General features: G+C 41.2%; 1 protein-coding gene across 4 annotated transcripts in view; it reads right to left on the bottom strand.

Moving 5' to 3' along the window:
* Positions 1 to 17,873: 17,873 nt before the first annotated feature.
* The window catches only part of ADGRA3 (adhesion G protein-coupled receptor A3), a 180,380-nt gene continuing 173,658 nt past the window's right edge, over positions 17,874 to 24,595 (bottom strand). For 3 of the 4 annotated variants that reach the window (XM_049886439.1, XM_049886441.1, XM_049886442.1), the window contains 2 exons: positions 20,222 to 20,317; positions 17,875 to 19,493 (listed from right to left, as the gene is read on the bottom strand). In XM_049886439.1, the coding sequence (XP_049742396.1) occupies positions 18,251 to 19,493; positions 20,222 to 20,317 (1,339 nt within the window). In that variant the 3' untranslated portion in view covers positions 17,875 to 18,250. Of the gene's footprint in view, positions 19,494 to 20,221; positions 20,318 to 24,595 lie in introns of all 4 variants that reach the window. The other variant, XM_049886440.1, reaches the window with a different exon arrangement.

The following is a 24,595-nucleotide window of genomic DNA, read 5'->3' as shown; positions in this document are numbered from 1 at the left end:
ATTTCTGTTATGGCAGCATTAGATAACTAAGACAGATCCCAGTCCACTATGCCTCAATTTCACAGAACACTTTCTGGTCTCCCCACGGGAATACTCCCCCTAGGTTTGAGGTAAAGAAGGTCCCACTCTCCAGCCCTTCGCCCAAGATGACAACAGCTCCTCTACAAAAATCTCTCTGACCTCCTTTTATATCCCTGGTCTGTTGGACAGATCTGGAGGCATGGAACAGTTTCTTTTACAAAATTTGCATGTGAGGCTTTCACTTCAATTGGTATCCTGTTATTCAGCTGAAACTGAGGCAGGGAGAGTTCTATTCGAACATCCTGTACATAATATCTTCCTTAAAGTAAAATTAGAAATGAATCTTCATGACTTGCTAAATTCTTAAAGCATCTCCTGTACTTCTTGGTAAAATAAATGTATTTAATGAATCAAAATTAATTTCAATATTCAAAGGTGAATATTAAATGAATAGCAGTCTATAAAGCACAAAAAATATTTTAGGAGGATTTTTTTTTGCTTCTGAATAGCTTTTAGTCACAGTTATAGTGTTCCTTCTTGAATTAAGAACTATCACTCAACCAATCCTCTGTTCGCAGTAAAAAGAATGATTTTAGCTGGAAGGAAGCCTCACCTTCAAAATATTAAACGTGATACATGATGTTGGCACACTCTATTTTGTTGTTGTTGTTCTTAAACCTCCCTATAGTAGCATACTAGTTAAAATAGTTTCTAACATCCAGAAAATGATGATGCAACAAATTATATCCACGTTTATCAGACATTTTTACTCAAATGAAAGAATGAATTAGATGTTTAACCAAAGATGGAATTGTGGCCTTTGATTACCATATCTGGGCTATTTCTTCCATCAAACACTGAAAATTAGACATTTCTGAGAACATCCAAAATAATGAGATAGAGGCTTTGTTGGTATCTTAGTTTGAACTCATTTTGGATAAAGGTAACAGAAACCAACTCTAGCTTAAGCCAAAATGGGGAGAGGGTACGTCAGAGAACCCACAGGAGGGTTGCAGCTATATTGCATGAACTACCTAACACTAGGCACTTGAAAGCCTTCAGGACTGTTTCTTTTTCTTTACTTTTATTTATTTTTGTTGTTGTTGAGAATATACACAATAAAACATACACCAATTCAACAGTTTCTACAATTGTACAGCTTGTTCAATTCAGTGACATTGATTACTTCTTCCAGTTGGGCAACCATTGTTGTTGTTGTTAGGTGCCGTCCAGTCAGTTCCAAGTCATAGCGACCCTATGTACAACAGAATGAAACACAGCCTGGTCCTGGGTCATCCTAACAATCTCTGCTTTGTTTGAGCTCATTGTTACAGCCACTGTGTCAATTCATCTCCTTGAGGATCTTCCTCTCTTTCACTGACCCTCTACTTTACCAAGCGTGATGTCCTTCTCCAGGCGACTGGTCCCTCCTGACAACATGCTCAAAATATGTGAGATGATGTATTGTCATCCTCCTTTCTAAGGAGAATTCTGCCTGTACTTATTCCAAGATAGATTTGTTTGTTTTTCTGTAAGTCTGCGATATTTTTAATAACAACACCATAATTAAATGCATCAATTCTTCTTTGGTCATCCTTTTTCATCACACAGTTTTCACATACATATGAGGTAACATATGTCATACTGTGGGGGCTTGTGTGTTGCTGTGATGCTGGAAGCTATGCCACCGGTATTCAGATACCAGCAGGGTCACCCATGGAGGACAGGTTTCAGCTAAGCTTCCAGATTAAGACAGACTAGAAGGAAGGACCCGGCAGTCTACTTCTGAAAAGCATTAGCCAGTGAAAACCTTAGGAATAGCAGCAGAACATTGTCTGATATACTGCTGGAAGATGAGCCCCCCAGGTTGGAAGGCACTCAAAAGATGAATGGGGAAGAGCTGCCTCCTCAAAGTAGAGTCAACCTTAATGACGTGGATGGAGTAAAGCTTTCAGGACCTTCATTTGCTGATGTGGCACGACTCAAAATGAGAAGAAACAGCTGCAAATATCCATTAATAATTGGAACCTGGAATGTACGAAGTATGAATCTAGGAAAACTGGAAATCATCAAAAATGAAATGGAACACATAAACACCGATATCCTAGGCATTAGTGAGCTGAAATGGACTGGTATTGGCCATTTTGAATGGGACAATCATATATTCCACGATGCTGGGAATGACAACTCGAAGAGGAATGGTGTTACATTCATCGTAAAAAAGAATGTTTCAAGATCTATCCTGAAGTACAATGCTGTCAGTGATAGGATAATATCCATACGCCTACAAGGAAGACCAGTTAATATGGCTATTATTCAAATTTATGCACCAACCACTAGGGCCAAAAATAAAGAAACAGAAGATTTTTACCAGCTGCTGCAGTCTGAAATTGATCGAACATGCAATCAAGAAGCATTGATAATTACTGGTGATTGGAATGCGAAAGTTTGAAACCAAGAAGAAGGATTAGTAGCTGGAAAATATGGCCTTGGTGAAAGAAACAATGCCGGAGATTGAATGATAGAATTTTGCAAGACCAACGACTTCATTGCAAATACCTTCTTTCACCAATATAAACAGCGACTATACACATGGACCTCACCAGATGGAACACACAGAAATCAAATTGACTACATCTGTGGAAAGAGACTATGGAAAAGCTCAATATCATCAGTCAGAACAAGGCCAGGGGCCAGCTGTGAAACAGACCATCAATTGCTCATATGCAAGTTCAAGCTGAAACTGAAGAAAATCAGAGCAAGTCCACGAGAGCCAAAATATGACCTTGAATATATCCCACCTGAATTTAGAGACCATATGAAGAGCAGATTTGATGCATTGAACACTAGTGACCGAAGACCAGACGAGTTGTGGAATGACATCAAGGACATCACCCATGAAGAAAGCAAGAGGTCACTGAAAAGACAGGAAAGAAAGGCCAAAGTGGATGTCAGAGGAGACTCTGAAACTTGCTCTTGAGTGTTAAGCCGCTAAAGCAAAAGGAAGAATTGATGGAGTAAAAGAACTGAAGATTTCAAAGGGCCTCTTGAGAAGACAAAATAAAGTATTATAATGACATGTGCAAAGAGCTGGAGATGGAAACCAAAAGGGAAGAACACGCTTGGCGTTTTTCAAGCTGAAAGAACTGAAGAAAAATTCAGGCCTCAAGTTGCAATAGTGAAGGATTCCATGAGGAAAATATTAAATGATGCAGGAAGCATCAAAAGAAGATGGAAGGAATACACAGAGTCATTATACCAAAAAGAATTAGTCGATATCCAAACATTTCAAGAGGTGGCATATGATCAGGAACCGACAGTACTGAAGGAAGAATTCCAAGCTGCTCTGAAGGCATTGGCGAAAAAGAAGGCTCCAGGAATTGATGGAATATCAATTGAGATGTTTCAACAAACAGATGCAGTGCTGGAGGTGCTCACTCATCTATGCCAAGAAATATGGAAGACAGCTTCCTGGCCAAACTGACTGGAAGAGATCCATATTTATGCCTATCCCCAAGAAAGGTTGCTGGGAGCCAGGCTGCAAGGGCGGCCCCTCTGCACCCACTGCCCCCAGCATAAACATCAAAGAATCCCTGAAAAGTCAGGAGGAGCCAGGCTGCAAGGGCAGCCTCTCTGCACCCACTGCCCCCAGCATAAACATCGAAGAATTCCTGAAAAGTCAGGAGGAGCCAGGCTGCAAGGGCAGCCTCTCTGCACCCACTGCCCCCAGCATAAACATCGAAGAATTCCTGAAAAGTCAGGAGGAGCCAGGCTGCAAGGGCGGCCCCTCTGCACCCACTGCCCCTAGCATAAACATCGAAGAATTCCTGAAAAGTCAGGAATATCTCTGTCATCTGTGTTATGTTTCTATTTCATTTTCAGCCTGTGTATAGCAGAATGTATAAGCATAAAATTCCATTATAGATTTAGGGACCTTTGGAGGGGGGCGTCCTACTCATAATCCCCTGGTAAAATCCCGGGCAGGGACAGCCCGTGTATTACCTGAGGATCAACATAAAGTTGTCTTAGGGGGAAAACGAATAGCTCGACTATGGAAAACTAAAACAGGATGGTGGAATCCTGGTATTTACCGAGGCCCTTTTGTGATTAAACCACCACCCACACATGATCCCATAAAAGTGGAAAAACAAAAGGCAGTGAGTTCTCTCAGCCAATTTCTCAGCCAATTACAGGTCAACCTTCTCGTCTACCCCGCTCACTGCTGCGCTTGACTGGTCTTTGGGTATAGAGATTGGGCTAATTGTCCTTGGCATAATCGTGGACAATATAATGTAACCCAAAGTGGCTGGACTTCAAGAACTTGGCCACCCTGGACAAGATGGACAAAGCCTATGTGGCAATGGTTTTGCAAAAAGATTAATTGTTATAAAAACTGTGGAAGGTATTGCAAGATTAAGCATAAGTGTAAAGCAGTGTGAAGTCAATTGTTACTCTAAATCAACTAAACAAAAGCTCATTGTATTTGTGTGTGTATGCGGAACTGTACTATGTGTCACTTGGAAAATTATGTCTCTGGGAAATAATGTTTATGATTATATCTTGTACTGCCCCTTTGTTGATCATGCGATGTTATGCTTTTGTAAGCTTATGATATAAAAGACCATGTAAAAAATAAAGAGAGGCTTCTTCTTCTGCAGAATGAAAATATAAGACACACTACCTCTCATTCTTTTTCGCCGAACTCTACCCCTCCTCTGGTAACCCTGTTCATTGCTGAGGCTGGCCCCCGGCAAAAGGTGATCCAACCGAATGTGGAAATTATAGAACAATATCATTAATATCACACGCAAGCAAAATTTTGCTGAAGATCATTCAAAAACGGCTACAGCTGTACATCGACAGGGAACTGCCAGAAATTCAGGCTGGTTTCAGAATAGGACATGGAACCAGGGATATCATTGCTGATGTCAGATGGATCCTGGCTGAAAGCAGAGAATACCAGAAGGATGTTTACCTGTGTTTTATTGATTATGCAAAGGCATTTGACTGTGTGGATCATAATAAACTATGGATAACACAGCGAAGAATGGGAATTCCAGAACACTTAATTGTGCTCATGAGGAACCTTTACATAGATCAAGAGGCAGTTGTTTGGATAGAACAAGGGGATACTGATTGGTTTAAAGCCAGGAAAGGTGTACATCAGGGTTGTATTCTTTCACCATACCTATTTAATCTGTATGCTGAACAAATAATATGAGAAGCTGGACATGAAGAAGAACGGGGCATCAGGATTGGAGGAAAACTCATTAACAACCTGCGTTATGCAGATGACACAACCTTGCTTCCTGAAAGTGAAGAGGACTTGAAGCACTTACTAACGAAGATCAAAGACACAGCCTTCAGTATGTATTACACCTCAATATAAAGAAAACAAAAATCCTCACAACTGGACCAATAAGCAACATCATGATAAACGGACAAAAGATTGAAGTTGTCAAGGATTTCATTTGACTTGGATCCACAATCAACAGCCATGGAAGCAGCAGTCAAGAAATCAAAAGACGCATATTATTGGGCAAATCTGCTGCAAAGGACCTCTTCAAAGTGTTGAAGAGCAAAGATGTCACCCTGAAGACTAAGGTGCGCCTGACCGAAGCCATGGTATTTTCGATCTCATCATATGCATATGAAAGCTGGACAATGAATAAGGAAGACCAAAGAAGAGTTGACGCCTTTGAATTGTGGTGTTGGCGAAGAATATTGAATATACCGTGGACTGCCAAAAGAACGAACAAATCTGTCTTAGAAGAAGTACAACCAGAATGCTCCTTAGAAGCAAGGATGGCGAGACTGTGTCTTACATACCTTGGACATGTTGTCAGGAGGGATCAGTCCCTGGAGAACGACATCATGCTTGGCAGAGTACAGGGTCAGTGGAAAAGAGGAAGATCCTCAATGAGGTGGATTGACACAGTGGCTGCAACGATGGGCTCAAGCGTAACAAAGATTGTGAGGATGGCGCAGGACGGGGAAGTGTTTTGTTCTGTTGTGCATAGGGTCGCTATGAGTTGGAACCAACTCCACGGCACCTAACAACAACATCAATGAGGTAACTGAAAATACCATGCCTGGGGGCAGGCATATCTTAGTCCTCAAAGTGACATCTTCGTTTTTCAACACTTTAAAGAGGTCTTTTGCAGCAGATTTGCCCAATGCAATGTGTTCTTTGATTTCTTGACTGCTGCTTCTGTGGGTGTTGATTGTGGATCCAAGTAAAATGAAATCCTTCAGTATTTTCTCTCTTTATCATGATATTGCTTACTGGTCCAGCTGTGAGAATTTTTGTTTTCTTTATGTTGAGGTATAATCCATACTGAAGGCTGTAGTCTTCGGTCTTCATCACTAAGTGCTTCAAGTCCTCTTCAGTTTCAGCAAGCAAGGTTGTGTCATCTGCATAACACAGGTTGTTAATGAGTCTTCCTCTAATCCTGATGCTGTGTCAATTGTTTCTCAGGTTATCTGTCCAGCATAAAGATTGAGTAAGTATGGTGAAAAGATACAACCCTGAAACACATCTTTCCTGAATTTAAACCATGCAGCCTCCCCTTGTTCTGTTTGAGCGACTGCCTCTTGGTCTATGTACAGGTTTCACACGAGCACAATTAAGTGTTCTGGAATTCCCATTCTTCGCAATGCTATCCATAACCTATCATGATCCACACATTCAAATGCCTTTGCATAGTCAATAAACACAGGTAAACATCTTTCTGATATTCTCTGGTTTCAGCCAAAATCCAGGTGACAACAGCAATGATACCCCTCATTCCATGTCCTATTCTGAATCCAGCTTGAAGTTCTGGCAGTTCCCCATAGATGTAATGCTGCAACCATTTTTTAATTATCTTCAACAAAATTTTAGTTGTGTGTATGATATTGTTTGATAATTTCCACATTCTGTTGGATAACATTTCTTTAGAATGAGCACAAATATGATCTCTTCTGGCCAGGTAGCTATCTTCCAAATTTCTTGGCATAGACCAGTGAACACTTCCAGCATTGCATCCGTTTGCTGAAATATCTCAATTGATATTTGGTCAATTCCTGAAGCCTCATTTTTCACCAATGTCTTCAGTGCAGTTTGGATTTCTTCCTTCAGTACCATCATTTCTTGATCATATGCTACCTCCTGAAATGGCTGAACCATGAGTAATTATTTTTGGCAGAGTGGCTCTATGTATTCCTTCCATATTTTTTTGATGCTTCCTGTGTTGTTCAATATTTTGCCCATAGAATCCCTCAATATTGCAACTCAAGACTTGAATGTTTTCTTCAGTTCTTTTTGAGCTATTTCTCGTCCATTCACATAAGCTCACTGCCCACTAAGTTTTCTATCTAATCTTTTAAGCTGCTGTTGTCAGTTTGATTCCATACAGATACTTCTTAAAAGGGCATAATATTCAAGGCAAACATTTTAATTATTAATTAGTTTAGTTAAGCTAAACTACTCTTTGGTTTTAAGAAGACTTCAGGGGATATTTTTGGTTTAAGGTTTAAAGATTATCTCAGGGCAGTAATTTTAGGGACTCTGTTTCTTATCTCTGCTCCTTCTGCTTTTCTGAATCATTCTCTCTGGCTGCAGTGTTACATTGCAGAATAGATCACTGCCAAATGATTCCAAGTTACCAATCAAACTACTGGTACAGACATCTTCTCAGTTCAGATTCCCAGGGAAGACACGGCTTGCTCCAGCTTGGGTCATTCAGGGGAGGAATATCCAGTAGGCAAAGTAAGCATGGTACTTCCCTTGCTTACCAGGTTACCTGTAGTGAACAACTTCACTTTTTTTCACCACATCAAAGATTCTGCTTCTAGGTATTGCTGGCACCTTTCTCTCCTCCAACCCCATAGCACCTTCCTACAGAATCAAAGCCTCTTTTCAAATTTACAGTCCTTTTTTTATTTTTTAACAGGGACAGTTTACATGTGAAATTGTTCACTACAGATTAGTAAGTAAACACAAATAAGCCCATGCTTACCTTGCTTACTGGGTGATCTGTTTCTATCACCAAGGCTGTATTTTCCAACTACCGACTCTTCTTTGTTTCCAACTTTCACACTCCAATCGCTAGTAATTATCAATGAATCTGCCCCTGGGGTCATGTAATTAACCATAGACACGTGATCCTACTGCATGAAAATGGTTACTTTTGCTGTATCTACGCAGATGAGGGGTGAGAGGGAGGGATGCAAGAAAGACAACTATAAGAAATCATCCCAATAAAAGGATTGACGGATGATGGTCTGACCGGAAGTGTAACTTCTAATGCTGAATGTCTAAAAGAGACCATTCACATTTAGGTACGTAAGTCCTCTAGGGCCTTGGTTAAGAGTTTTTCCAGTGCCATAGTATATTGGATTCTTTCAGCACCAGAAGTAGTAGTACCTAGCAAAGTCACTCTTCATGTTAGCATCTCTGATTGGGGTAACTACACTAGAATACAGGCAGTGGAGTCCCTGAGTGTTGCAAACAGTTGATGTGCTCACCTGCTAACTGAAAGGTTGGAGGTTCTACTCCTAAAAAATCAGGTTAGAGGTTTATTTCCAAAAAAAATCAGTCATTGAAAACCCTATGAAGCACAGTTCTACTCTGACACACATAGGGTTGCCAAGACTCAGAATCGACTTGACAGCAACCATCTGTTTTTTATTGTGCTTTAAGTGAAAGTTTACAATTCCAGTTTCTCATACAAATACACACACATTGTTACATGACTCTAGTTGCTATCCCTACAATGTGACAGCACACTCCTCTCCACCCTGTATTTCCCATGTCCATTCAACCAGCTCCTGTCCCCTTCTGCCTTCTCATCTCACCTCCAGACAGGAGCTGCCCACATAGCTTCATGTGTCCACTCAAGCTAAGCAGCACACTCCTCACCAGCATCATTTTATGTCTTATAATCCAGTCTTTGTCTGAAGAGTTGGCTTCAGGAATCATTCTAGTTTGGGGCTAAGAGATAGTCTGGGTTCCATGACCTCTGGGGTCCCTTCAGTCTCAGTCAGACCATTAAGTCTGAATTTGAGGTCTGCACCCCACTTTTCTCCTGCTCCATCAGCGATTTTCTGTTGTGTTCCCTACAACAGCAACCATTTTTATTGAACATTCTTATATTTTTTGGTGGACAGGAAATATACTCCGATCATAGGATATATAGGTATTCAAAGTGGTTAAATCCCTCCCACCAGCGATGTGTGAGAACTCTAGGTGCTCCACATCCTCACCAAATTAGCTGCTCTGGTAGCGTGGTTTTAATTTGCATTTCCCTGATGGCTAAGGATTGTGTGTACCTTTTCATATGCTTATTGGACATTTGGATATTCTCTGTTGAGTGCTTGTTCAAGATTTTTAAAAAAGAATTGTCTTTTTTCTCATACAAGGCCTTTGTCAGGTATATGTATTGCGATTACTTCAGTATGTGGCTCATCTTTTTACTCTTTTAATGTTTCATTGGTTTTAAGTTATTATTTTAATGAAGTTCAGTTTATCAGTTTTTTCTTTTATGGTCAATGCAGTCCCTAGAGTATAAAACTGTATGGGTATGGGGCTTCAGAGTGCAACACAGGGCACATGCAAAGGAGGCTTCATCCCACCAGGGCAGCTTTCTGAGAGCTGCCTTCTCAGCCCAGGCAGGACTGGCTCACGATGAATCTGTTCCCGTTGTTTGCTGTCTGCTTCCTGTGAGTGATAAATGGCTTTTGCTTTGCCAACACTGTTTCATGTGTGCAAGTCCATCAGACTGGTTGGATATACTCCCACGGTGGGATTACTCCTACTGGTTGGGGTCCTCATCCTGGTAGTCTTGTGGCTCCTTGGGATCTTGGGACCACCTATGAGGCAACCTGCATGTGCACTGCTGTTGGGAACCTAACACCAACCATGACAGGTCTGGAGGGTTTTTGTGGTCTTGGGGACTAAAGAACTTGGCTCTTAATAGCCATATAAGAAAAAGACAGGAGGTCTTAATGCCTAGAGAGACAGGCGGCTGCACTCAAGATCACCACTAAAGCTGTGTCCCTCAGAGGGCTGTATTCACAGGGAGAAATCCACCCACATTTAGGGTCAAAATCCAAGGAAGCTTCTCAGTCATGGCCTGGGCTCTGGAGTGTCTTCTCTGGATTTTTAACCAAATGAGTTTGAATTTAAATTTTTACTGCCTGCATGCCAGTTGCCATAGAGTTGACTCTAACTCATGGCGACCCATGATCACTAGAATGGTTACAAAATTTCTATACGCCTTCCTGAATTTTTTTGAAGGATACATTAAAATATTTGCAAAAGTTTGCCATCATATCATCTGCAAAATGATTTGAAATCTAGCATTTTTGTTTGGAACTCATAATGATCAGTTCTTAAAAATAAGATTTTAGAGTGAAGGCTAATGAGGATAAAGCTCAATGTTACTTGTTCATGAAACCATCACTCTTTCCTTCCTGGACATATAACTAGATTTCTTTTCCCAGCTGCCTTTGTAGCTAGGGGTGGCCACCACTGAGTTCTGACCAATGGATTATGGGTAGAAATGACACATGCCAGTCACTATGAGTCAGAATCAACTGGATGCCAATGGGTTTGGATTTTTTAGGTTTAGGACTGATCCATAAAAGCCTCTCATGTGCTATCCTTCCATCTATGAGGAAAGACCTAGAGGGAGGTCCAACCACAAAATAGCAAGAGGTTTGGGTGAAGAGAGCACCTAGGCAGAACTGTAAGGAGGGTAACATTCATGCCAGAGCAAGAAACTTTTATTGTGTAAAGCACCTGAAATGTTGCATTTTTTTTAAACAGTAGGTAGTTTTTTTTTTTTTTTTTTAGGTAGTTTACCCATACTCAACATGATGGTTTTTAAAAAGTACTTAATGAATTAGTAGAAATAGTCAATTATGGTCAACCATTACTCTAAAGCAAAGATGAGAAGATAAGGGGACAGGGAAACTAGAGCACTGGAAACAGAACAACCAGAGCTCAAAGAGAATGTTGACACATTATGGAAAATGTAACTAATGTCACTGAACAATTTGTATAGAAACTGTCAAATGGCACCACTAAGTTGACAACTGTTTTTTAACCCATTTTATCAAGAAATGGACATTGACAAAACGAACACCCTGTTTGGTACTAGAGGGCATTGCTTTCGTATGGAATGTCTTCTTGGACACAATCTTCAATCTGTGAATTGATACACATGACTCAACACAACTTTCCAAGTGAATCATTATCTTACACATATATTCGTTCATCTGAACAATCTAAATTTATCCGTACAAGCAAACCTTCAACAGTATTATGTGCCAAGATACAGTGAACACGATGATTGCAAAACTGAAGATGTCATTAGCTGGATTCTCTACATAACCTGAATAAAAACAACCCAGTTAGGAATGCATCTGAAGAGCCCTCTAAAAATCATTTGAACTTTTTGAAGATGTTTGCAATACTTGATAAAAGTCATCAGAATCTTCCCAAATCAGATGGCAGCAACAATGTATTAAATACACATTCTCTTTCTCTCTGTTCTTCCCCATTTGGTAAACACAGGTACACTTAGAACAACAGTATGTTTCAAACAGCCTGAAATGAAAGATTTGGGCCAGGAGCTCATTCTAAGCATTCAACCCTGTAAGAGAAGTTGGTGCTCTGTCTCTGATTTCATAAAGGGGGGCTTCTAAATACCAAGGTTCCACAAGTTCACACTCAGTACCCACCTCTGAGCCACTGGCATCCTCAGTGAAAGGAGACTGAAAAGGAGCTATGACCAAACAGTGGCTTCATCTCATACAGAGCTAGAAACACCATAGAAAGTAGAAAAACCAGGACTAATCTGCCTGTAGGGACTAAGTTAATACATATAAAGCACTACTTAGAAAAGTCATCCACATACTCTGTTTGTCAATCAACTGCCTCCGATATTCTAGTATCATCACTGGCCAGGAGCCTCCACTGGCCAATATAAGATCTAGTTCTAGACTGGGGTCCCCTAGGTGAGTTGGGAAGACTCCAGACCGTTAATACCAAAACTAAAAAACAAAATCGTCCTATTGATTGCAACCTTATCTTTGTCTTAAATCAAGCAATAGGTAGTCAGACTTTTAGTACTGACAGATCATGAACAGTTTCAAGTTTCTTGCATTTGTTTTACTTATAGAAATAAATCTATTGAACTAATACTTGATTTCCAAAAAAAAAAAAAAAAAAAATCGAGCTGATCCATAAAAAGATCCATAAAACGGTCATAAATATTAAATAAAATATGGCTAAACTGGTTAAAGTGATGTATGAATGAAGCTTGGAAAACATACTCAAGTAATTGCAGGTAATAAAATCATATTTCAGATAAGAGCATTGGAAAAAGTATAATAATTAAGTGATTCTAGGAATTTGAACTTTCATGGTCTATCCTGAAGCACAACACTGCCAGTGATAATGTCCGCAACCCTACAAGGAAGACCCGTTAATACAGCTGTTATTCAAATTTACGAACTAACCACTAAGACCAAGGAGGAAGAAACTGAAGATTTTTACTAACTTCTGCAGTCTGAAATTGATCAAACATACAATCAGGATGCATTGATAATTATTGGTGATTGGAATTCGGAAGTAGGAAACCAAGAAGAAGGATTAGTAGTTGGAAAATATGGCCTTGGTAATGGAAACAATGCCAGAGACCAAATGATAGAATTTTGCGAGACATGTATTATGATGGCATGTGCAAAGACCTGGAGATAGAAAACCAAAAGGGAAAAACATCCTAGGCATTTCTCAAGCTCAAAGAACCGAAGAAAAAATTCAAGTCTCGAGTTGCAATATTGAGGGATTCTACAGGCAAAATATTGAACAACACAGGAAGCATCAAAAGAAGATGGAAGAGATGCACAGAGTCACTGTACCAAGAACTGGTCAACGTTCAACCATTTCAGGAGGTAACGTATGATCAGGAACTGATGGTACCGAACGAAGAAGTCCAAGCTGCACTGAAAGCACTCCTGAAAAACAAGGCTCCAGGAACTGACAGAATACCAATTGAGATGTTTCAACAAATGGATGCAGCACTAGAAATGCTCACCCATCTACGCCAAGAAATTTTGAAGACAGCTACCTGGCCAACTGACTGGAGGAGATCCATATTTATGCCTATTCCCAAGAAAGGTGATCCAACCAAATATGGAAATTATCAAATGATATCATCAATCTCACACCAAGTAAAATTTTGCTGAAGATCATTCAAAGTGGCTACAGCAGTGTATCAATGGGGAACTGCCAGAAATTCAAGCCGGATTCAGAAAACGACGTGGAACCAGGCATATCATTGCTGATCTCGGATGGATCCTGGCTAAAAAGCAAAGAATACCAAAAAGATGTTTACCTGTCTTTTACTGACTATGCAAAGATATTTAACTGTGTAGATCTTAACAAATTATGGATAACATTTCAAAGAATGGGAATTTCAGAACTCTTAATTTTGCTCATGAGGAACCTGTACATAGATCAAGAGGCAGTTGTTCAAACAGAACAAAGGGATACTGCGTGGTTTAAAGTCAGGAAAGGTGTGCATCAGGGTTGTAGCCTTTCACCATTATTTATTCAATCTGAATGCTGAACAAATAATCTGAGAAGCTGGACCATACAAAGAACATGGCATCAGAACTGAAGACTCATTAGCAGCCCGAGTTATGCAGATGACACAACTTTTGCTTGCTGAAAGTGAAAAGGACTTGAAACACTTGATGAAGATCAAAGACTACAGCCTTCAGTACGGATTACACCTTAACATAAAACAAAAATTCCCCAAACTGGACCAATAAGCAACATCGTGATAAATGGAGAAAAAGTTGTTGAGGATTTGATTTTACTTGGCTCCACAATCAACACCCATGGAAGCAGCAGTCAAGAAATCCAAAGATGCGTTACACTTGGCAAATCTGCTGCAAAAGACCTCTTCAAAGTGTTGAAGAGCAAAGATGTCACCCTGAAGACTAAGGTGCGCCTGACTCAAGCCATGGTATTTTCAATCGTGTCATATGCATGTGAAAGCTGGACAATGGATGAGGAAGACTGAAGAAGGATTGGCACCACTGAATTATGGTGTTGGCGGAGAATACTGAATATACCATGGACTGCCAAAAGAACAAACAAATCTGTCTTGGAAGAAGTATAGCCAGAATGGTCTTCAGAATCAAGAATGGCAAGACTACGTCTCACATACTTTGGACATGTTATCAGGAGGGATCAGTCCCTGGAGAAGGACATCATGCTTCATAAAGTGGAGGGCCAGGGAAAAAGAGGAAGACTCTTAATGAGATGGACCGACAGTGGCTGCAACAATGGGCTCAAGCATAAGGATTGTGAGGATGGCACAGGACCAAGCTGTGTTTCGTTCTGTTGTACGTAGGGTTGCTATGAGTCGAAACCTACTCCACAACACCTAACAACAAAAGGAATCTGAAAAGAAAAACAGGGTTAACATTTAAATTTTGGATTGCTATTGTATGCTTCACTTTCCTTGATGATTTAATTCCTTCATCAGATGCTTTTGGAGAACTTTTTTCACTTTGTCATTTATTATGATCTCAACCAACTTCAGTATGGATATTCTGAACCTAAAGCCCAGAAAAAGTAGGTCCAAACACTGAAACACCGTTCTTCCGAACAATAAGTCTAATCCAAACCTCAGCATCTATACCTATATTGGCGTCAGTTACGAGATTGCTATTGTTAGCTGTTGTCAGGTAGACCCCAGGCTCGTGGCCACCCCGTGAACAATGAGATAAAATGCTGCCTGGTCCTGTGCCATCCCCATGAGTGGTTGTCGATAGGACTATTGTGATCCATAGGGCTTTCACTGGCTGATCCTAAGATCATCAGGCCTTTCTTCCTAGTCTCTTTTAGTCTGGAAGCTCTGATGAAACCAGTTTGGCATCAGAGCAACACGCTAGCCTCCACTGACAGACGGGTTGTGGTACGCGTGAGGTATACGGGCCAGGAATCAATCACAGGTTTCCCACATGGAATGTGTGAATTCTACCACTGAACTACCACTGTCTCATATTATGAGATTACATGTTTTGAGATTTAGAAATCAGGTGCCACTTATTAATGACCTGACATATCACCAAGTATCTGCATAAGTCTATAAATACACTGACAGAAATGCCCACATACAAACCTGATTTCTAATTGTTACCTAAAAATAGGGTAGCATACTCACTAAGTTTTTCAATCAAGTTATGTATAGAGTAATACAGTGTACAGTGGAGTGACTAAAAAAATTTTCTTTCATGGGATAAAAGAATAAATCATATATGTTCTCTTTAGTTATCAACCTAAAACTCAAACAAAATACCAAAGATGTGAATAACGTTTGAAAACGTTATAGATCATGAAGGCAGTGGAGCAGACGAATGATTGCCTTGTCAGAAGCAATGAAATCTGGTGCGAAGCACAGTGGCCTGGACTTCAGAAAACATGGTCCAAGGCCTGGATATGGCCTAACTCCTGAGAATGTTCAGCAAGTCACAAATTCTTTGGGCCTCAGTTGCCAAACTTTTACAAGAAAAAAATGAATGAGCTGATCTCTAAAAAAGTGAAACGTCCTTAAACAGACTATGATTTTATGAAAAACAGAAAACCCAACCAGCAACAAACCATAAATCATAAATGACAGAGATGGGGAGGGTAGTCACGTTCTACACACAAAACATCAAAGTTTAATTTAATCAAATGCTAAGGACATAGTGCATAAAATCATCACTCATCACTTTCTACATTAGGAGTTACAAACCTTCTGATATTTTTAGTGGGATTTTCAGGTTTTTCAGTAATTTGCTGATTTTCCACTCATGTTTTTCTCAAGACTCCTATTCTTTACATCACCTATGGCAATTTATTGTTAATAAATTAATTTATTAAGTTAATAAATGCTTATTGAATGGCCAGGAAGCAGAGTAGAAAAAGAAGAGGAACAAAGTTCTCTCCTTACGTAGGAGTGACCAATGGATCAGAGAAACAGATCAGAGCTTGGTTGATGTATTGCCAGAATGACATAGCAAAATAAAAATAGTAATAAAGAAATAAGAACTAGTCATTCCATTTCATATTAGCTCATCTCTGTCATTTCTAAATATCATCTGGCCTACGTACATCAACTTACCAGGAGACCCTGTGCTAGGCAGCATTATATAACCAAGAAAATCAAACCAGTTGTCATCAGGTCAATTCTGACTCATGGCAACCCTCGGTGTGTCAACATGAAACTGCACTCAATAGGGTTTTCAAAGCTGTGACCTTTCAGAAGCAGATTGCCAGACCTTTCTTCCAAGATGCCTCTGGATAGGTCCAAGCTGCCAACATTTTGGTTAGTGGTGGAGTACTTACCCATTTGCACCACCCAGGGATCCCTATGTTATATATATACAAATAGCAAAATATATCTGTTTGGTTTGCCTTGTTTTCCCCACCAAAAAAAGTCTCTAAATTATATCACCTGAAAAAATGCTGAAATAGAACTATCAGTTTTATTATTCCAAAGCAGATAATTTATTTCTAATTCAGTGACTCAAGGAAAAGTAAACATTTACACTACAACAGGTGATCTTGTGGCATCTCTGTGAATTGCAAAGTAAAATCTCTCAGATGTTAAGTTTTACCAAGCTAAGCTGCTTGCCTCTTCCGCCATTTCTTAAATAAGTACTTTTGAATCATGCTCTCTGATGTGGCAACCCGTTAGACTGCTGCTGAAAATGGAACTAAGCTGTGCCAATTTTTCAGGTGTTGTATCACATAACAGAGGGAAGGGAAGATCTAAGGGTGTCAGGGCCGACCCAATCTGGCTCACAAGACAGTTCTGGAACAGGCCCCAGGGAGCTTCCAGACTGGAGATGGATAAAGGCCATGATCACCTGGGCATCAGCAAACTCAGTGACCAATTACAACATGTGGATTAGAGCCATTTTTGCTTTACAAAATGAAATTTAAATATCAGAACTTTAGCAAGAACCTAAATGGAACTTTATCTGTTTAAGAACAAGGTAAGAGCCAATATTGAAGAATCCAGAATGAGTGAATGTGAACCTTAAATAGCAGCTCTTCATTCACACTCAAGAATAATGTACGTGCTGTAAGAACCACAAAAGAAAATTAAACGCAAATATAAACCACTGAAAGGCCAAGTGTTAATAGTATTAAAAAACCCAAAAACCCGCTGCCGTTCAGTTGATTCTGACTCATAGTGACCCTGTAGGACAGAGTAGAACTGCCCCATAGGGTTTCCGAGGAGCAGCTGGTAGATTCCAACTGCCGACCTTTTGGTTAGTAGCTAAACTCTAAACCACTATACACCCCAGGGTTTCCTGTTAATAGTATTAAAACAAAACAAAAAAAACCAAACCCACTGCCGTCGAGTAGATTCCAACTCATAGCGACCCTATAGGACAGAGTAGAACTGCCCCGCAGAGTTTCCAAGGAGCGCCAGGCAGATTCAAACTGCCAACCTTTTGGTTAGCAGCCGTAGCACTTAACCACTACGCCACCAGAGTTTCCAGTTAATGGTATTACTAGGATCAAAACGATGTAACAAAAGTAATGCAATTCAGGAAAATTTTCTTAGGTTACTTACAAAAACCTTATTCTGTGAGGTCTTTTTAAGAGCTTGTAACTTTTAAGACTATATTTATAAAACACACCGATCCAGTAAGCCTTTGTTTTACATGCCATAATCAGTGGAGCTAACCATGTAAAATACCTGATAACTGATCTATGTATTATTTTCATTAAAATAACCCAACATATAAACATTAAAATACAACTAAATACTTATGTTGTAAAATATAAACATGTTTAAGATTGACACAATGACAAACACCTATTTATTGTATCAAATACAAGCCTGAAATGTTAACTAGGTATTACACATTCTAAGGAATTACACTTCGGATTCCCCAAATGTCCTGATTGGTGTTTTGACAACTCAAGGAAGGGTTTTAAAAGTTTTTTTATAAAATCTTTAAAAAAAAAAAAAAACAACAAATAAACAAATAAACAAAACACAATATTTTGAGGATAAAAAATAAGTAAAATCCAAAACTTAGAAGTTTATTCAAAATTCTTTTGAATCCCTATGCTGGCTGTAAACAGTTTGTTTTCAGATGTTCATAGCTTAAAGGAATGTGAATATCAGTTTATACGAATTTCTACCAAGGAAGCCCACCAACGCTACACAGTAGTTTCATGTCTCCATAACCCAGTCCTAACATTGCCAGTGCTATCCGTACTGAGCAAGGGTCCATCCTGCCCGTTGCTTTTAATTGGTCCATTCTGAATGGCCAAGTTGAGGCCGTAAGATTTCTGCTGACTTTCAAGTTCAACTACAATTGGCTTCCTTGATGCATCTTTCTTACTACCAGTTGACACGGGCTTTTCAAAATTTCTGCTGCTTTTAGGAAGTGTGCTACAAGCATCGCTGCTATCTTGCTGGGGTGGGTTGTACTGTCTCTCTCTGTAGGCCAAATAAGCTCTTCGACTCCTTGAATGTCCCTCGTTATTGCCCGGCCGGCTTTTGGGTAAGCCATTCTGCACACTTCCTTCCACACTTGTTGGGACATCATAGGCGTATTCTCGTAGGACTGTGAGTCTGCTCGCCCTGTGTCCTTTACTCCTGTTTTTATGATGGCGACCTGGGTGCATGTTTGTTCGAAACTGAACTTCTAAAGGTGCCACGTGCATTTTAATATCATTGTCCATTGAGTGTTCGGTCAGGCTGTTATCAAGCTGCGGCACGGAGTTCAAAGGTAGAGAAGTGGTATGGCACTGAGCTGCAGCAGCCTGCAAATTCGTTAATTTGCAGCCCTGGGAGGAATTTTTGAAGCTTGATGCACTTTTGTTGGTGCAGGAAGACTCTGCACTGCTATTGGTGCACTTAGGAGCCTCTCCGTTCGTCCCACTGGAGCTGGGAGGCTGGACGTTGACTTGTACTGAATACGAGCTCCTTCCTGGGCAGCAAGTCATGATCCAGGCAAGTCTGACATCCTCCCTGTTCACACAATGGTGGACCATGATGAACGCACTGAAGCTTAAGCACGTGGCTCCAAAAAAGAAGCTAAACACCAAGTCCAAAGGGTAATACAAAGCAACAGCCAAGGCTCCAAACATCCACAAAGCCACGTACAAGAGCAAAGTGAGACTGGCCCCCAAAAGCTGAGAATGAAAAGTGTGCTCATTTTCCAACACTGATGTAGAAATCAGTGACAAAGACATGGAATCCTGATGTGTTACTTCGCCGTTCTCGTTGGCTGCCAATCTCTGTTGCTCCTCAGTGGGCTCTTTAAGCTCGTATTTGCGCTCAGGATGTCGTTTCAACTGAATAAATATGCTTAGAAAGTACATGCAGTTTACGAAAGTGATGAAGCTGGCAGGTCCGTAGAAGGCTCCCAAGGAGGGTTCCCACGCCATCCAGCAACTAGGAAGCAAAATGGGGACCAGCTCAGTGGCTACATTACTTCAACAAATTAGTTATGAAGTTGTAATAAAGCTTGTTGTTGGTGTTGTAGGCCATCGAGTCTATTCTAATTCATAGCGACCCCATGTGACAGAGTATAACTGCCCCACTGGGTTTTCTAGCCTGTAATCTTGATGGGAGCACATCGCCAGATCTTTTTTCCTGTGGAGCTGCTGGGTGGGTTTGGGCCACCAACCTTTTCATTAGCAGCCAACTGTTTTACCATTGCACCACCAGGCTCCTTGCAATAAACCTTAAACCTGATGCCGTAGAGTCGATTTCGACTCATAGCGGTCTTATAGGACAGGGTAGAACTGCCCCATCAGGTTTCCAAGGCTGTAATCTTTATGGAAGCAGACTGCCACATCTTTCTCCCACGAAGCACCTGGTGGGTTCAAACCTCCGACCTTTCGGTTAGCAGCCAAGCATTAAACATTGTGCCACCAGGGCTCCTTGCAATAAACCTTTTGCTATTGAGTTGATTCTGACTCATAGCGACCCTAAAAGACACAGTAGAACCACCCCATAGGGTTTCCAAGGAGCGGCTGGTGAATTCGAACTGCCAACCTTTTGGTTAGCAGCCAAACTCCTAACCACTGCATGTAAAATACAGGCACTCCCTACCGCCTGTAAAATACTTACAAAGAGAAGCAACTGGGTAAGGTATACAGAGAATACAAAGTACTCACTAAGGTGCATTTGGCCGGCTGCCGTAATTCTTGATGTTTGCTGCTGCCGTTATGCCACACACTATGATGGGGATGCCACCACCAATCAGATAAAACCTAGAAGGAGGAATAATGGCTGATTAGGACAATTGTTTTAACGTGTGTATCCTAACATCTCAGTGCTTTAAAAGTTGCTCCTTGAGATGATTATTTTTATTCCAATAATAAGTTACTGAAATTGACTTTGGGAGACTATTTCTTTAATGATAACATCTTTTAGATTTGTGTTTGTTTTGGATTTCTTTTTTTAAACACAAGGTCTATTTCAGGTTTTTTTTTTTTTTAATTTCAGTTTTGGAGTTGAGAAGAAAGCTGATCAGCTTCTGCCACCTTGTGGACATGCCAAGTAATACTCAACTATGTTTTTCACTCATACTTTCGTTCGGGAAATTGGCTTTCTTTACATTCAGCTAGTAAAGTAGACAGCTCATGCAGTGGGTTGAATTGTGTCCCACCCACCCCCAAAACAGATGTATTTAAACCTTAACCCCTGGTATCTGTGAATACTACCTTATTTGGTAACAGGATCTTTGCAGATGAAATCAAGTTAAAATGAAGTCACACTGGATTAAGGGACAAAAAAAAAAAAGTTGCCATCGAGTTGATTTGTGACCTCATGTGTTTCTAACTGTGCTCCACAGAGTTTTCAATGGCTGTGAGCTTTTGAAAGTTGATCACCAAGCTTTTCTTCCAAGGTGTCTCTGGGTGGATCTGAACCCCCAATGTTTTGGTCAGCAGGTGAGCATTTACTCACTTGTGCCATCTAGGGACTACTAGCGGATTCGGGCAGGCCCTAGAATTAATGACTCACCTGTCCTTTTAAGAAGAAAGAACACACAGAGATACACACATACAGAGAAGAGCTCCATGTGAAGCTGAAGGCAGAGAAGGGAGTGACAGCTCTATAAGGCAAGGAAGCTTGAAAAGGCAAAGAAAGATTCTAGAGCTGATTGAGGGAGCACAGCCCTGATGACACCTTGATGTCAGACTTCTGGCTTCCAGAACTGTGACAGAATAATTCCTGGTGTTTGGAACCACCAACTTTTTAATATTTGTTATCATGGCCCCAGGAATTACAAAATGGACTTTTAAGATCTCAGGGTACCTTAGCTCAGAAAGAGGCTGTAATGACATGTTAATTATTTATTAGTGCCCAGCTAAACCTGCGTGTTACAGAACCTCCAGCTCTGTCTATGATCAACCCCCGTCACTCAGGCTGAGGCATGGAAGATACCTGGACCCCAGCAGCCTCACGCTGGACACAGGCCCTCCTGACCCCTTCCCCCCATGGAGTAACTGAGGAGAACAAAAATTATGGTGCAGTAAGATCTGAATAAGGCTGGGCCTATGAAGAAAATGTGGTACGAAATTCTCCGGCCTCTCAAAAAGAGATACAGGAACTTCCTGCCCCGGCCCTGTTCCCTTGCGTACAATCAGAATCTTAATTCTGCCTTTGCCCCTTCCTGAGACACAGCCCCAAATCCGGAATTGACAGAATAAAGGCAACATGTGTGACACATTTTCTATACGTTGTTTCTTATTCATACCAATTACTCAAATCCTTAAATATCAGATTAGAATGGATGAAAATACAGCTAATTTCCCTATAAAACTATAACCTGGTCTTCTAGATCACAAATTAGGGGGAGGCTATTATGGACCGAATTGTGTCTCCCAAAAAGTAACACTGAAGTCCTAACCCTTCTATCTGTAAACTTGACCTCGTTTGGAAATAGGGATCTTCTTTTGCTACGTTAATGAGGGTGGGTCCTGAACCTAATACCTGGTGAGTGGTGTCTTATAAAAAGGGAAAACAGACAACGATAGAGACACACACAGGGTGGTAGGAGGTAGGCATGTGAGGGAACCCTCTACAAGCCAAGGAAAGTCAAGACACTGGGGGAAAGCAAGGAGGGCCCTCCCCTAGAGCCGATGCCTGATTCGGACATCTAGCCTCCAAAACTACAAGACAATACATTTCTGTTCTTTAAAGCCACCCACTTGTGGTATTTTTTAGAACAGCAACACAAGGAAACTAAGACAGAGGCCAACATGTGTGACCTTCCCCTTCTTCCTGCAACACTAATTCACAGCTACTTCTTACCTGAAAAGAAGGCATGATTTCCAAATTAACCATGGGTTCTACAAACCTCTCTGATACTGGTTTTTCCCCTTGGGACTTTCTGCAATCCCTTAATCCTTATTTTGCAGTTTGAAAACCTCTACCACTTGTTTTCAGCCCGTAAACGCGTGCTTGCATTTCTTCTATCCCCTAAAGCTTTCCTTGACCCGCTGCCTCTTTCTCACTTCAGTACAAACTCCCAGCAATGTTAGCACCACCGTCTGCCTTAGCTTTATCACCTTACTGCGTGGCTGCTTCACCCCCCACGGAAACCGCCCTCTCTGGGGGTGTGGAGGCGCTCGCAGCCCAGCCTGCAGCCCCACACTCTGTGTAGCAGTGTTGCTAGGGTTTGCTTAAGTCCAAGGACACTGGGTGCAAGAGGACAACTGCTAAAGGGTAGAACTTTCACCATCCAAAGAAAAGGGGGTATGTGTGGGTCACTGAGGGACTGCATAGGTTTGGAGGCCAAGCTGCCTTTTACTTGACCCTTCGTGTGTTTGTTTTTTTCAGAACCTGACTGGAAGCAGAAGTCCCTGGGTGGTGCATACTGTCACTGTGCTCGGCTGCTAACCAAAAGGTTGGAGGTTTCAGTCCACTAGAGGTGCCTTGAAAGTAAGGCCTAGTGATCTACTTCCAAAGAATGTGCCTTTGAAAACCCTATGAATAACAGTTCTGACACACATGGGGTCACCAGGAGTCAGAATAGACTGGGGAGCGACTGGTTAACTGTACCAGAAGCAACAGCTCCTTTAGGATAGGGTTCCTGGGTCTCTTAACACAAGTGACAGAGGTGCCACATCTCTCCTCCTCCAATCTGGGTATAGCCGAGCACTCCTGCTCTCCTTATCTTCCATGGGACCACTCTCCCCCTGATCTTCTCATTTCTCTGATGTTCTTTCAATTCTTCCAGTGACTTTTCCACAGCCCATCTACTAAACACTGACAAAGCCTGGGGATCATTCATTTTTATCTAACTTCTCTGGGCAATCCTGCTCATTATCACTGCCCCAGTGACCACACATGTATCAATGGCTCCTGCCCCGTTTACAGTATGTCTAAAACCAAAAGACCAAGCCCATTGCCATGGAGTCTATTCCAACTCATAACGACCCTATAGGACAGAGGGTTTCCCCACAGGGTTTCCAAGGAGTGTCTGGTGGATTCAAACTGCTGACCTTTTGGTTAGCAGCCAAACTGCTAACCACTGCGTCACCAGGGTCTCCATGGCATGTCTAGACTTCCAAAAATGAGAATGTTCCACAATAAAGTGCTGGTGAGTCTACCTCTCGTCCTTACCCTCCACTCCCCAGCTAAGTTACCTAGTGCTGCTGCAACAAAACAAAAAATACCACAAGCAGGTGGCTTTAAAAGGACAGATATTTATCGTCTCACCATTTCGGAGGCTAGAAGTCCAAGTTCAGGGGATCGGCTCTAGGGGAGGGGAGTTTCTTTGTTGGTAGCCCCAGGTGTTCCTTGGCATTCCTCGGCTTACAGAAGGTTCCTCACATGGTCTCTTCCCTCTGTGTGTCTGTACTCCCCTTTATAAAACACTACTCACCTAAAAGGGATCAGATTTAGGACTTACCCTATTCTGATAATAACCTCATTAACATAAAAGAAAATCCTTATTTTCAGATGGGATTACATTCACAGCACAGGGATTAGGACTTCAACATGACTTCTTGGAGAAAACAATTCAATCCATAATTCCCCCTGTATCTCCTTTTCCTGGGTTTGTTTTCTCTGATGACAGAGGCACTGTCTGCTGAGGTACCCTAGCTAACAAGAGTAGACAATTTGCAACCATCTTCAAACTTCTCTCTCTCACACGTTCTATATCCAGTTGATTGTTGATCCTAGTCTCTTGAACATGTGTCCGCCTCTCTATTCTGCATACCACTGTATGGTTTTAGTCCTCGGGGGGACTATTTTAGTGACCTCACTGGAATTCCTATTCCCAGGCATTCCAATTCATGTTCCACACTAAAGCCACAGCTATCCTTTAAAATAAAAACAGACATCTAGTCAGACCACTCCCTTAGTTAACAATTTTCAATGGCTGCCCACATTCTAACATGACCCCAATAGGCCCCAACCCTAGCTTCCCACCCAAATTCCTGCCACTCTCCACCACACACCCTACTAGGCTCCAGCCAAACCCTATCTCTCAGAGTGTCTGCAGCTCACCACATAACCTTTTCACCACATGATCA

Source organism: Elephas maximus, chromosome 5 (assembly GCF_024166365.1).
Source record: "Elephas maximus indicus isolate mEleMax1 chromosome 5, mEleMax1 primary haplotype, whole genome shotgun sequence".
Lineage (NCBI taxonomy): Eukaryota > Metazoa > Chordata > Mammalia > Proboscidea > Elephantidae > Elephas > Elephas maximus.
The sequence above is the reverse complement of the archived record's forward strand: the minus strand, read 5'-3'. Positions and strand labels throughout refer to the sequence as shown.